Source organism: Papilio xuthus, unplaced genomic scaffold (genome assembly GCF_000836235.2).
Source record: "Papilio xuthus unplaced genomic scaffold, Pxut_1.1 DF825946.1, whole genome shotgun sequence".
In the NCBI taxonomy this organism is placed as follows: domain Eukaryota; kingdom Metazoa; phylum Arthropoda; class Insecta; order Lepidoptera; family Papilionidae; genus Papilio; species Papilio xuthus.
The window spans coordinates 1437680-1450740 of NW_013532703.1; the positions used below are offsets into that span (position 1 = coordinate 1437680).

The 13061-nt window shown below is 35.5% G+C and overlaps 1 protein-coding gene across 6 annotated transcripts in view; it reads left to right on the plus strand.

Annotated features, from left to right (window-relative positions):
• gem (transcription factor CP2 like gemini) overlaps nucleotides 1–11734 on the plus strand; it is a 39547-nt gene extending 27813 nt beyond the window's left edge. For all 6 annotated transcript variants that reach the window (XM_013320961.1, XM_013320960.1, XM_013320962.1 and 3 more), the window contains 11 exons: nucleotides 316–423; nucleotides 795–929; nucleotides 1630–1749; nucleotides 2201–2271; nucleotides 8314–8375; nucleotides 8561–8606; nucleotides 9474–9564; nucleotides 9791–9906; nucleotides 10018–10092; nucleotides 10302–10449; nucleotides 10713–11734. In XM_013320961.1, coding sequence (XP_013176415.1) covers nucleotides 316–423; nucleotides 795–929; nucleotides 1630–1749; nucleotides 2201–2271; nucleotides 8314–8375; nucleotides 8561–8606; nucleotides 9474–9564; nucleotides 9791–9906; nucleotides 10018–10092; nucleotides 10302–10449; nucleotides 10713–10859 — 1119 coding nt within the window. In that variant the 3' untranslated portion in view covers nucleotides 10860–11734. The remainder of the gene's footprint in view (nucleotides 1–315; nucleotides 424–794; nucleotides 930–1629; nucleotides 1750–2200; nucleotides 2272–8313; nucleotides 8376–8560; nucleotides 8607–9473; nucleotides 9565–9790; nucleotides 9907–10017; nucleotides 10093–10301; nucleotides 10450–10712) is intronic.
• The last annotated feature ends 1327 nt before the right edge of the window (nucleotides 11735–13061 follow it).

A 13061-nucleotide genomic window follows, 5' to 3' on the forward strand; every position in this document is an offset into this window, starting at 1 on the left:
AGGCTTAGACGCGAAGGTACATAGGCACGCGGGCATATAGGCTACTTTTTTTTTAAAATTTTGCCAACGAAGTCGCGGACGTCTGCTAGTTTGTTAAAATAGACACTGAGGGAAATAATTAAAATCTAATAACACCATACTCGTCAAAATTGGATCAGTTTTTTAGGTTGAAAGCGGTCACAAGAAAATACTTAATACATATACAATTTCATCGTGATGTATGCAGCCGTTCTGGAGATATTTACTATCAAATATCCATTCATACATCTAAACATTCGCATTTATAATATTATTAAGATTTAGAAATGTATCCAGGTGGACGTGCCTCTATCGTATGGTGTGATCAGAGTGGAGCATCCTGCCAGTCTCAACGCGCTGCATGTGTTGTGGGACCCCACCAAGGATGTTGGAGTTTACATCAAGGTAGAAATTTACAACGCCATCTATTAGAAATATATAGAACTTAATCTCTTATAGTTTGCTCTTAGATAACAAAATTAAATTTGTTTCTGTAATTTTAGATATTTGTCAGAACTAATTTTACACTCCACTGTTGCTTGATTTCTTATTTAAATTCTTATGTAAATAAATAATTTCAAAATCACTAACTTGTAGTTCCTGCGAGAAAAGGCTTTTTTTTTAATTTTTATGGTTCCGTACATCGAAAGGAGAAAACGGAACCCTTATAGACTCTTTTTATATATTTATTATTGCTAAACATATTAACACATTCAGTGTTCACTACGTGTCAAAATGTAGTCGTATATTTAGTAGTATAATAGATAAATTTGTAGGTAAACTGCATATCGACGGAGTTCACAGCGAAGAAGCACGGCGGTGAGAAGGGCGTGCCATTCCGCATACAAGTGGAGACATACCTTGCTAGTGATGACGTCACACGGCTGCACGCCGCCGCTTGCCAGATTAAGGTATACCCATTAGCTGCTTAATGGTAGGGCGAGGTGGGGCGACCTCCCAGGGCGCTGGGCGTACGGGGGCGTCGCAAATGGGCGCCTGTGATTCCCCCTAAGATACCCTATTTAAGGAAGGCTAGCTGTCTCCGCGACAACGTCCGCGCGGAATGATAAAAATATTTAGACTATGTTCTATATGTATGCCAAATTTCATCGAGATCCGTTCAGCCGTTCTGGATTTACCTCCAAATAAAAATCCATCAATCCAACCATCTAAACTTTCGCATTTATAATATTAGTAAGATTTCCCCCGATACCAAAAAAGTGGGCGCCGCAAAAATCTCGCCCTGGGCGCCGGGAAATGGCCGCCCTGGGCGCCGGGAAATGGCCGCCCTGGGCCGCCGGCCCTAGGTATACTTTCAATGGTTTAGGATAAACTATCTTTGAAAGGCCAGCAATGATAGGCCTTGGGAATAGGACTGATAGAAAAACCTAGTGAAGTCCTATTTAAAACAATAATTAAAAACTTAAAAATGCTTTGCTAAAAGTACGGATTCATTTAATTTTTTTCTAATATTACTAGCTTTTTTTGTCATATATGGTGGCAAGGGAGCAAGCGGCCATCTGAATTCGCCTAAAGGAGTCGTTTCCATTAACACGTTCCTAATGTAAATAGGACCTAATCGAGGAGTAATTACTATTTTTATATATATAGGTGTTCAAGCTGAAAGGTGCAGACAGGAAACACAAACAGGACCGCGAAAAAGTGCTGCGTCGTCCGCGTGCTGACCACGACAAGTACCAGCCCGGCTGCGACGCCACCGTACTCACCACGGTAACTACGCGGTTATACACAGGATATAACTATCAATACGTAGCCACAAACAAAATGACCACATATTAAATTGCAAACTTAATAATGTTGTCATTCGTAAAATAGTTTCTGTAATGTCACTTAACTGACCTCTATAATAGACTGGCTATACAAAGTTTTATTTTGTGCCTAATTGATCAACAATTTTGTCGCTGATGGTATGGATTTTTGGTATTGGAATGGTCGTGTAGATTTGAACTAATAATTTAGATAGAATTAACTGTCATATAACATCAACAAACGTTTAAATTGGAATGTAGCAATTGGTGGTTGCCAATAGCCTATCCATTTCTACAGATTAGTATTAACAAAACTTTGATGCATATGTTATTATTCAAAAGAAATAAAAATTAGAAATATTTCTCTGTATTCCTATGTACGATTAATATTTACATAGTACATTTGTAAACAGCTGTCAAATGACGCCATGATGCCACCACCTTCTCTGGTCACCACTTCACCTCCGTACTCACCGGAACTGTGGTAAGTACTTATATACACATAATGTAAGTATATAGAATAAAAACATATAATACAAGATTTCTTAAGGCTTGTATATAAGAAACATTAAGTGGACGTTAAAAACAAATTAATAGTTGATTTTCATGGATCTCTTATATTATAGTTTCTGTAAATTTTCAACTAGCTGTCGCCCGCAATTCCGTCGACACGGATTCAAAAATACATAGTAGCCTATGTGTTCTTCAGACCATGTTATGATCTATGCCAAATTTCAGAATAGCGGATCTATTTTAGCGGATTTATTTGTTCTGGATATACCTAATAGACAACCAGACATCTAAACATTCGCATTTATAGAATACGTAAGAATAGATAAAAAAATTACAATTATTCAGTACATGATATACCATATCCAAAGTTACATAGATCTGGATGAAATTTGGGATAATCTGGAATATCAAATAGGTTCAAGGCATCTTATTTAAACTTGGCACAGTCTCGAGTAACATGAGATACATTGTCTTTTTAATTCTGCTCAGACGAAGTCGCGAACAAAAACTAGTTGTAAGATAAAATCTCTGCTAACTATACAGGAAGATCTTTACAATCTCGTCTGATACGTAATCAAGATAAGAACAGGGTAAAAGCAGAAGGGTCGTATAAACCAGTGGACGACCGATTGTATCAAGACTGTAGCCGCGCCGCAACTAACCGGTTATGCGCCGTCGAGGCTCCATTTACCAGTTTCCATGCAACCGCGATGTTTTTAATTGACGATGCATTTACCAGACAGTATATTTAATAGTCATTAGACGTATGTTTGCTTTAAACGACCTTAAACATACTTCGATACTTTTATTAAACGTTTTTTCTTATGTTTATATCTTGCTCCCGTATCGATTCTTATCTTTTTCGATCTTGCTAATATTATAAAAGCGAATGATGAGATATATGGATGGATGGATGGATGGATGAATGTTCATTAGAAGGTATCTCCATAATGGCTCAACGGATCTCTATGAAATTTGGTACAGATATTGATAGTCTGGAACATAGACTACTATTTTTTTTTCCGCGCTTAGGGAGTTGTGGGTCGCAGCTGGTGTCATGGTGATATCGTGGTGATATGCATACGAAGCCTTCAGACAGGACATTACAAAAGCTATGTTTCCTAACAGTTGTGAAAATTAAGGATTGCTTAGTAGTTATCTATGGTTTTTTCAAAGAGAAAGAGAGATGGCTATATTTATATGTCTTTGTACAAGTGGTGGAAAGTTGCAATTAAATAACTTTGTGACGTCATTATGCTGTACTGCTTGATCGTGTTTAGTTACGTATAAAATTGTCCCAGCAATGTGTTAATCGCAGGAAGTACAAACTGTGACTCACTGAGCTATTGTCGTCTAACAGATATACAAATTGGCAAATGCGATGCGCCATTAAACCGTAATCGTAGCTAAGGGCAATCAGTACTTACCCTTGATCCGACTTTTAGAACTTTATTTGAATCAATTACAGAAGACTCAAGCTATTTATAATTAGCAGTTGATAACTTTTTGGTCATGTCAATCTTGTTATGGTCAAATTGCCCTAATGCCGGTAGGTACTGTCTATCCATATTTAAATGACATTAGTACTTTTGTATGTAATATTTATCGGAGTTTGATAATATTTGCCATATCAGTTTTGGAGGTGAGGTTCTGTCTAGACTATGTGTACACTTTTACATATCTTATCTGTAACGTTTGGAAGTAGTTCACGTGAGTGGTTTCCCGTGTTAAATAACATTTGCACCTACGCCTATAGCATGACATATTCAGCAGTTGTTTATCATACTAATAGAATATTCCATTTATTAAACACCGAAACATTAGTACTTATTTTACTAAAAAAAAACAAACCTACACAAAAAAATTGACAGTTCGAAGAAGATCCATTTTTTTTTTAAATGTAATTACGACATGCATAAATATGATAAATTAAATCTTCAGTTAGTATCGTTTTATTTATTTTTAACTAAACAAGATTTAAATTGAACCCAAAGGCTTTAGATGGGATAAAAATATTTCATCATTTGACCTTTCACTGACCCCGCTAGTGCGGTAATTCATTGCAACGAGTACCAATTGCAGCCAACGGCTAACAAAGGCACCTCGCACATTTCACGCTGTAATAGCTAACAGGGTCATTACGGACAACTTTATAAATATCTACCAACCGTGTAATAACTGTATGCACTATTTTTTCTCTCGAATGCATTAAACTCTATTGTTTCTGGTCAAATAGCTGTCAAAATAAAAGGTGGTTTTGTAAGCTGTCACAATGACGTAACGAAGGATGTGAACCAATTTTACGAAAACGATTTATCGATAATTGTGATTGGTTATCAATTACGATTATGTAACACATTAGCTGTCGACTACGACTACTTTCGCGCGGTTTAAAAAAAATACATAATAAGTAACCTTCTAGACTATGTTCTATATGTATGCCAAATTTCATCGAGATCCGTTCAGCCGGATTAGACATACTTCAAACAAATATCCATCAATCCATCTAAACATTCGCATTATAATATTAGTATAATAATATTTTAGAATTACGTATATTAGCGTTATGTCTTGGTTATAATTAAAAGACGTGAAATATTTTTCTAGGCCATAATATTGTAATAAGATGTTATTTAACATTAAAGTATTACGTCGGCAGCTTTTAAAAAAAATGTTACCTCACCACAGTTACTTGTGTAGACTGTCTTATTACGAAACGAATTACGTTACTGTACTGAATGTTTGGGTCATATCGCATTTGACCGAGATTTCAGTATTTGCAATTGTAATAACGGTTGTGCTATTTTCAGAGAACAAGAAATTGAGAAATTACGATAGATTTTTATACAACCAAGTTATATAAATATGATTTAACATTAAGAAATTGAGCAGACATTTATCTGTAATATAAGAAAGAAATGTTCGTTCCCACATTAATGTTTGGTAGTGGGTGTTGACTTTGGCAGGATATGGATACGAGTAAAATTAATACAATAGTAATATGATCTTTGAGAAGTATGATGGATTCGCTGTGATATTAGAAGTAGCTGTAAGGGAAGAACAAGGTTTAAATAATAATGTGATAGAGTTGAAAAAAAGCTTGCTTAGATAGTTTGTACATGTTTAAAGGATGAATGAAAGAAGATTAAAATAGGAAATTTATTACGTCAAAATGAGTGGCGGTGCTGGTTAGAGTCGTCCCAGACGGACGGACAGAATGATGGAATGCTCAAGAACGGTCTTAAGAGCATCTGAAACCAACGTGCATGTTTTGGTAGATGTATGAATGTAGAAGAAGCGAGGTAAGTGTATCAGGACTGCGCTTAAAGCAAGTCCGTAGTCTGTCTACCTCTGAGTTGAAGGTTTCACTTATGTTGTCGTATTAGAAAGGACATAAGTTTTATTTGTAAGAAAACTTGATTAAACCAGCAGATGCCAATCACTGCGTTACCGTCACCAGATTACGTAGCGTGTTATTTGTTTTCAAGTATGACGCTATTGAAAATTTCAAATATACATTTTGTAGTCTTTGAATATTATTGTAGACAAGTAGCTATATAATTAAAATTTGTAGATGTAGGAGTTTTCAACAAAGACTACCTTTGTAACCAGTTCAAAACTGCATATTCCTTACTGTGATAGTTTCTTAAGATATTAAAAATACTATTATTATTATAACCTTCATATATCCGATAGTTTTAATATATTTAAAAATTTATATAAAACTTAATGTACAAACATTTCCCGCTCTGCTACACCTATAATAGCAACAGCGTGAGTGTAACAAAAATATACGGCAAGCACACGAAAGTATCCCGTCCCAGTTTTCATAATTACGCTGCGCTATATTTAGCCTCATTGAATTCGCCTCCACCACTTCCGACGGAGAACTCAACCCGTTCGAAGTGGTTCTGTTTGTGTGATGATTATTAGCTGATACATATTTTGATTCCTTACAAGGATTCAGAACGATAAGGATCTTATATTTAATTTCTGATGCATAAAAAAGCTCTTTTAGACGATAGGCTTTATGAAAGGTAAAAAATGCGACATTGAGACCTGACCATCGACAATATAAATTGCGTCAGTATGACAAACTAATCATACATCATACAACATTGTACTATTTTTTTTTAACTCTTGTTCCAAAGTGTATGATGTGTCATACATTTTGTTTAATTCAGGCCATGAATATTGTTTTTAGTTTTATTATTTGTTTGGTGGTATAAAGCGCTAATGACGAGAGGAGAAACTAAGATTTGCAAATACTAATGTTGTGTCAGGTCGGTTTATTTTGCTACGGCATCATAATAGTGATGCCCGTATCTGTAAATTGCATTTTATTCGATCATCTGAAACCTCATTCGATGCACTGCCATACAATATTGCTACGTCCTCTCTTTGAACTAAATAATCGCCCGACAGACAAAACCAGTTCACACGAGTTTAAAACTAACGTGTTCCCCGAAATTGCATAGAGCGATTATAATATCCGGTTTTTTGCCGATTTGACGTTCATAAACGTACGTATAGTTCATGCATAACAATAAAATGTTTTAATTCTCTGTTATGACCGTACAAGAGCGGTCTTCTATATCTATACGGTGATTTTTTTAATCTTATGGAAAAATGATATATATGTTGTATATTATCGATTGAAAATGTTATTGCCCTTCACTAGTCCGCATGACGTTGTCCAATGCAACGCAAGCCGGGTACGGCCACTGCGAACCGATTCTAACCGGTTTGGATCCAATCGACAAACGCGCCTCACTCAACCAATCAGCGGCCATTCAGCCCAGTCGTTTGCCTTCCGTCGTGTGTTTCGTTGCGTTTTGCTTCTGTTTTCTTGATAATATTTGCTTCTGATATCGTCTAAATTCGTAAACCGCTTTCGTACTAGTGTTATCTTGCAGTATTCCAATACGTACGGTTTTATCCTACACAACATTGAAGATAAAAATAATTTGCAACGTCTTTACCAGTGTTTTACCGCATCTATTTTGGAAATAATGTTAGACAAGTGAACAAAACAGACAGTATTTACATTTGTTAACGCGAGTGCTGTGTGGAACCTTCGGTAATCGTGACAAATGGTTGTTGAGGCGGCCCGTGGACCAGCTATGGTGGTTGTCGGCGGCTTGGCGTACCGCGTCGGTTCCGGAGCCTTTATCTTTTTTAACCTGACGAGACAGGACTATAGCTGACGAGTATTATGCTCGTTCTCGAGCAGAGACTGAGTGCGCGGCATTTGGGGCGCGGGGTCGTTCTCAGAGCTCGGCTGATACATGGTGTCGAAGCCCGAGGTTGGCGGATGAAGTTTTCGTTGTTGAAAGCCGAGGTGGAGATCGAGGCAGACCCCGACACATACAAAGAGCTGGCTCGCCGGCTGAAAGCTGCCAACGTACACGTCAGGCCGGCGCGGCTGTACTCACGGCTAGCGTAAATATCCGGATATTACCGAATTTTACTACTTTATTTTAGCAATACTTTGCCTTTCATTTGGTCGTAGCACTTCAATTCATCTTGTGTTTTGCACACTCGGACTGTAATACGCAAGTATCTTTATGCATTAATAACATAAACATTTTATTTTTAAACTGTCCACATCATAGTGCCAAGTGGAAGATCCAAAAACAACACTGTAAAATAGTTAAATAAGGTGTCTCCTTTCAAAAATAAACTAACATCAGAGTAATTTACAACTACAACATTTGTTTGCTGCTGTTTTTATAAATCAAGTATATGTCGAAATTGGAGTTGATTTTGCATGTTTACTTTATGTTAGGGCATATTGAACTTGTACAATTTTATGACAATTTTTTTTAAATGGTTTTAAAATTAGAAAAGTACCAGGACTTCATAATAAAGTAGTAGTTTTATTGCATTACCTGGAAAAGAAAACTATCCTTTATCAAGGCCGTCTTAACTTCTTGATGTCTTACTTTATTGTAACTCAGTATTCAAATATGCAAGATTTTTTCACAATTTAATAATCCGTTATTTGTTTCAGTTTGGCCCCTAAGTCTGTTACAAGTCCTATGGTGGTGAACAAACCTACACTGCAACAACCTGGTAATTAACATTAACATTTCCATAATACATCATATCCATAATATAAAAAAGAATTTTTAATATATATTTGGGATTACTAAAAATTATAGTTACCAAGATATTCTTTTATCTCTTTTAATTCACTATATTTGTAATAATAATATCTGGTCTAGTACTTTATAAGATAAATATTTATTCTTTTACAGCTATTCTTGCTACAACCAACCAGATGAAACCATTGTATTGTCAAGAGTGAGTACATACTTATAATAAACTAGCCGTAACCCAAGACTTCATAGGTGCGGAATTAAACATGTGTTATTCCAGACTATGTTCTACATGTATGCCAAATTTCATTGAGATCCATTCAGCTGTTCTGGAGATATCTTCAAACAAACATCCATCCATCTATACATTGATTTTTGTGTATTTTTGTTTAGTTTTCACTGCTGAAACATTTACAATACACATGTTATTTCAGTATTGTGTCAATTGTACATTAAAAAAAATGCAAATTAAAATTAGTAACAATATAATGTAACAATACAATGTTGCAATACTGTTGATGTACTGATATAAACTGGTTTACACTGATTGCTCTGTTGGCACTAATGCAAATATAATCATTGTCAGTTCCCGAGGATAATACTACTTTAATTTATTTATTAGAATGTTCTGGCTTAGATCTCTAATACACTAATAAATGTAGCGCTATATCTTACTAATGTTATAAAAGTGTGGATGGGTGGACAGATGTTTGTCATTATGTATAGCAGGTCTTTAGTTGTTGATAAAAATATTAAACAGTATCCTTTTAATACAAGTTAATATTGGTAAAATGAACCAGTGTATTGACTCAACACTAGCCTTACTAAAATCTCAACGTTTATGTCCCCTCACTATTCATTCTGACACTTGACTTTGTAAAGAAAGCACGTTATTCGCACCAAAGGATTCTTATTTATAATGTCTAAAAGTACAAATTTTACCAACCCACACTAGGCCTGTGTTGAATATTGCCTAGTGACTACTAACTTATAAGCTTTGAACCCCTCAGTGTCTAGGTATAGTGAGTTGATGATGATTGTTTTAAATATTACAAATAATAATTTTTCACAGTGGTGGAGATGTGAAAGTGAGCACACCACCGTGCCACTCACCTGACACTATCTTGCCTGATTTGCCGCAGCCAGCTGAGGATCCTGACAAGGTACCCATCTTTATATTCTATGTAGAAAAAAAAATAAAACGAATAAGAAAATAAAATAATGAACATAAAATTTTTTAAGTCAACAGCATCTCCCTGTAATTAACTTTCAATATGGAGGTTGGCTTTGCAAATCGATCTGTTATTTTATTTAGTCATTTTCCACGCACATGGTGCATTTTTGTTATGCTTATGAAATATGGGGTACTATATGTGTGTTTGTTTGCAGAGCGGTGGTCTGTCAAAGGAGGCATCATCAGCGGAGACACAGGCATGGCTGTCGCGACACCGCTTCTCCCAGCATGCCCCCACATTCGCCAACTTCTCTGGCGCGGATCTATTACGGTATGGAGACTTGCACAATTGTTACAACAATTACTAGGGAATAGAAACAAAAAATATTTTTAAATTACCACTGATTTCTAAAGACCTAGCATAATTTTGTTCTTTTTTCAGATTGTCCCGTGATGACATTATCCAGATCTGCGGCCTGGCTGACGGGATACGTCTGTTTAATGCATTACACGCAAAGTTAGTTACAACCAAACTAAAACAGAACTATTATATACAACAGTTTACATAGAATAAGCCTCCCTCTACTTCAGGAGCAGAAATGGGCGTATACTGTATTAGTGTGTACCATCTTTAGGCCATATCACCATCTAACATCCGGTGGCATCATAGTCAAATCCTAGTCTTTATAAAAGCAATAGTATGGTAATACATGTGATATTCCGCAGGCGCATCGAGCCTCGGCTGACGGTGTACGTGTGCCCGGCTGGCGGCGGTGTGTACAGCGCCCTCTACCTGCACGCGTGCAGCGCGCGCGACCTGGTGCACAAGCTGCGCCCCCTGCTGCACCCCGCACACAACAGCCCAGCTGACAAGGTGACCTATTGCTACGTGTTTTATTTCAATTTTCTTAGTTCACCGCTGCTTCCATAGTAGGTTTCTACTGTGGGGACAACCGAAAATTTATTGTATTTTTTAACCAAGTGTTTTGATAATGAAAACCACATATCAAAGCATATTGCCTTTCTGATTAGACATATTTTGTGATATTTTACCAATAAGTGCTGCCTATCTATCTAAAGTACTAATTAAAAAGTCTTGATAGGTTAAAATCATAATTATAACATGATGTGTGACAGGACGGCGACACAGTGCTGGTGCTGGGTCCTAACGGCGCCCGTGTGCGTCTGACTGACGATCTGGTGCGCCACATGCCCGACCACAGCACTTACCGCCTGCAGCGTCTTGACGACGGCACCCTGCTGCTTAGTGCTACAGACAACTGACTATGACGTCGCATCAATGATAACGTGACGTCACGACAATGTGAGGACAACGTAACGTCAATACCAGAGATCTTTACCCGTAGCTGAGAGACGTCAACTTGACAGTGAAATCTTGTAACCGGTGATATAATTTTTCACATCCCCTGTATGTCTTTTAGTATTTTACAAGTATGTATAATTACGAATGGATTCGATGAAGCTTTTTGTAAAGTGGTCAATGACGCCACTGTCGCGGTATGACCGTACATTTAATATGTACTGACCTCTGTTAATGGACAGGCTATAAACCGTGGCATTGTGTGCATATTTGATTCTGGTGCTGAGGATTCGAACTAATAATGGAAAAGATGAACAGGTGTACAACGAACCAAACAATTGCTTAGTTGTAGAGATCAGAGGGTCATATGTGAAAATAATTTTTGCCACTTTTGAATAATTTGTACTGTTATGTTGACTTAAGTTTAATGGCATTAAAGCCTTTATTTTATTTAAGCATCTAGTTATTATGATAAAGCACAGTATGTGCGTTTAATTTTGATTTTGCTAGTATCCAACAATTACCAAACCTTAGTGGTTTTTTAATAGTGAATGAAACTAAGTTTGTTAGTTGTTACTTGTTGTGTTTTAAACTTTATTGTTACCGATATTATTATGTTATAAATTCATCATCCCAATCGTAATCAATTCTTTAACTCGATGCCAAAATGTATAAGGAAAAGATATTTTTAAGAAATGGCTAGATTTTTTTTTTGTTAGATAATAACCTAATACTGGTAGAACATATAATAAAATCTCACAAAAAGTGGATTAAAGAAAGTTAATAAGAAGACAAAAATGGACCAATTTTCTTTTAGCACACATTGATATTTCGATTAGGAAATAATTAATAAAAATTCTATTACTTACTATAAATTAATTGATTATTTCGCTAACTTTTCACCTCATCAAAACAAAACTAACAATTGTTGTAAGTTATTTTAAATTGTCAATTAGAGTAAAAAATTATGTTTTATAATATGAAATTTTTACATAATATATTTGCTACTTTCAACCATTAAATCGACAATTTTTCTCACAAAATTGGCTAATTTAGCTTATTCTATAAATGTTTGAGTTACTTTTTTATTTGAATTGAACATGAGATGTCGATTTTAAATGATATATTTTATTGTGAATGTTATGTAGGCAGCTACAGTTTCCACTATTATTTTAATTTTATTAAGTACATTTTGTTAGTTTAAGTTGATTTAAGTATAGTTACTTTATGGAATTATTTCCATAAGTATGAATTTATTATAATTTAGAATAAGATTCTCGTTTATTTTACGTAATTTTCGTTGTAAAAGTTAAGACCAGTGCCATCTGGTGTCCGGTGCCTTAAACGTGCCTGAGATTTGCCGCTAGTTGATGTACGGAGTATTAAAAATACATATTTTATTAGATTTTATATTACAAATATAATCAAATGTTATTTTGTTGCATGAAATTAGTAGCGTGTAGTCTATATGTGTAATGCATATTGTAAAGTAAATAAATCTATATAAAAATGGTGCTTTTCATTTCTTTATTCATAATATGTCCTTACAGAGATTTTTGTCTCAAAGACCCAAGGTTAGTATTGTAGCTTAAATATTTTATTTAACCGGGTCATAAACCAAAGGGATTGGATAAAATAAAACTTCTGAATTGCAGCTTAATTTTATTATAATATTACAAAGGCACTGTAAGATCGGTCGAGTAATACTGTGTCCAATACAAAATACCTCGATGCCTTCGGTTCAGTTGGAAGTTAGAGCCGCGACTACGGTTTTTTCACGCACTGCCCGCAGTGACATATTTAAGTAGGCAATTTTTATAAAATGTTATTCTTACGATGTCTTCAATATCATAACATCTTTATTACAACCAAATAGTTGTCATTTTACTCAATTTCTTTTACAAATAAAATTAACTAAAGTTATGGTAGGTCATCTTATTGTCAAAATGAAGAGTCACGGCAATATTCTACGGATGTTACGACAGTGTAAACTCAGCGTTAAGATGTTTCGAGACTCATACTCTCGACTCTAGCTTCAAACATACCAACATTGTGATGTTTAACTTTCTTAAAATAAAAACAATATCTATCGCAAAAACAATTCTTGTTCCGACAGATAGAGAATAAATAAAATATTACTAAAGTTAACCGCTTTAACACGTGCG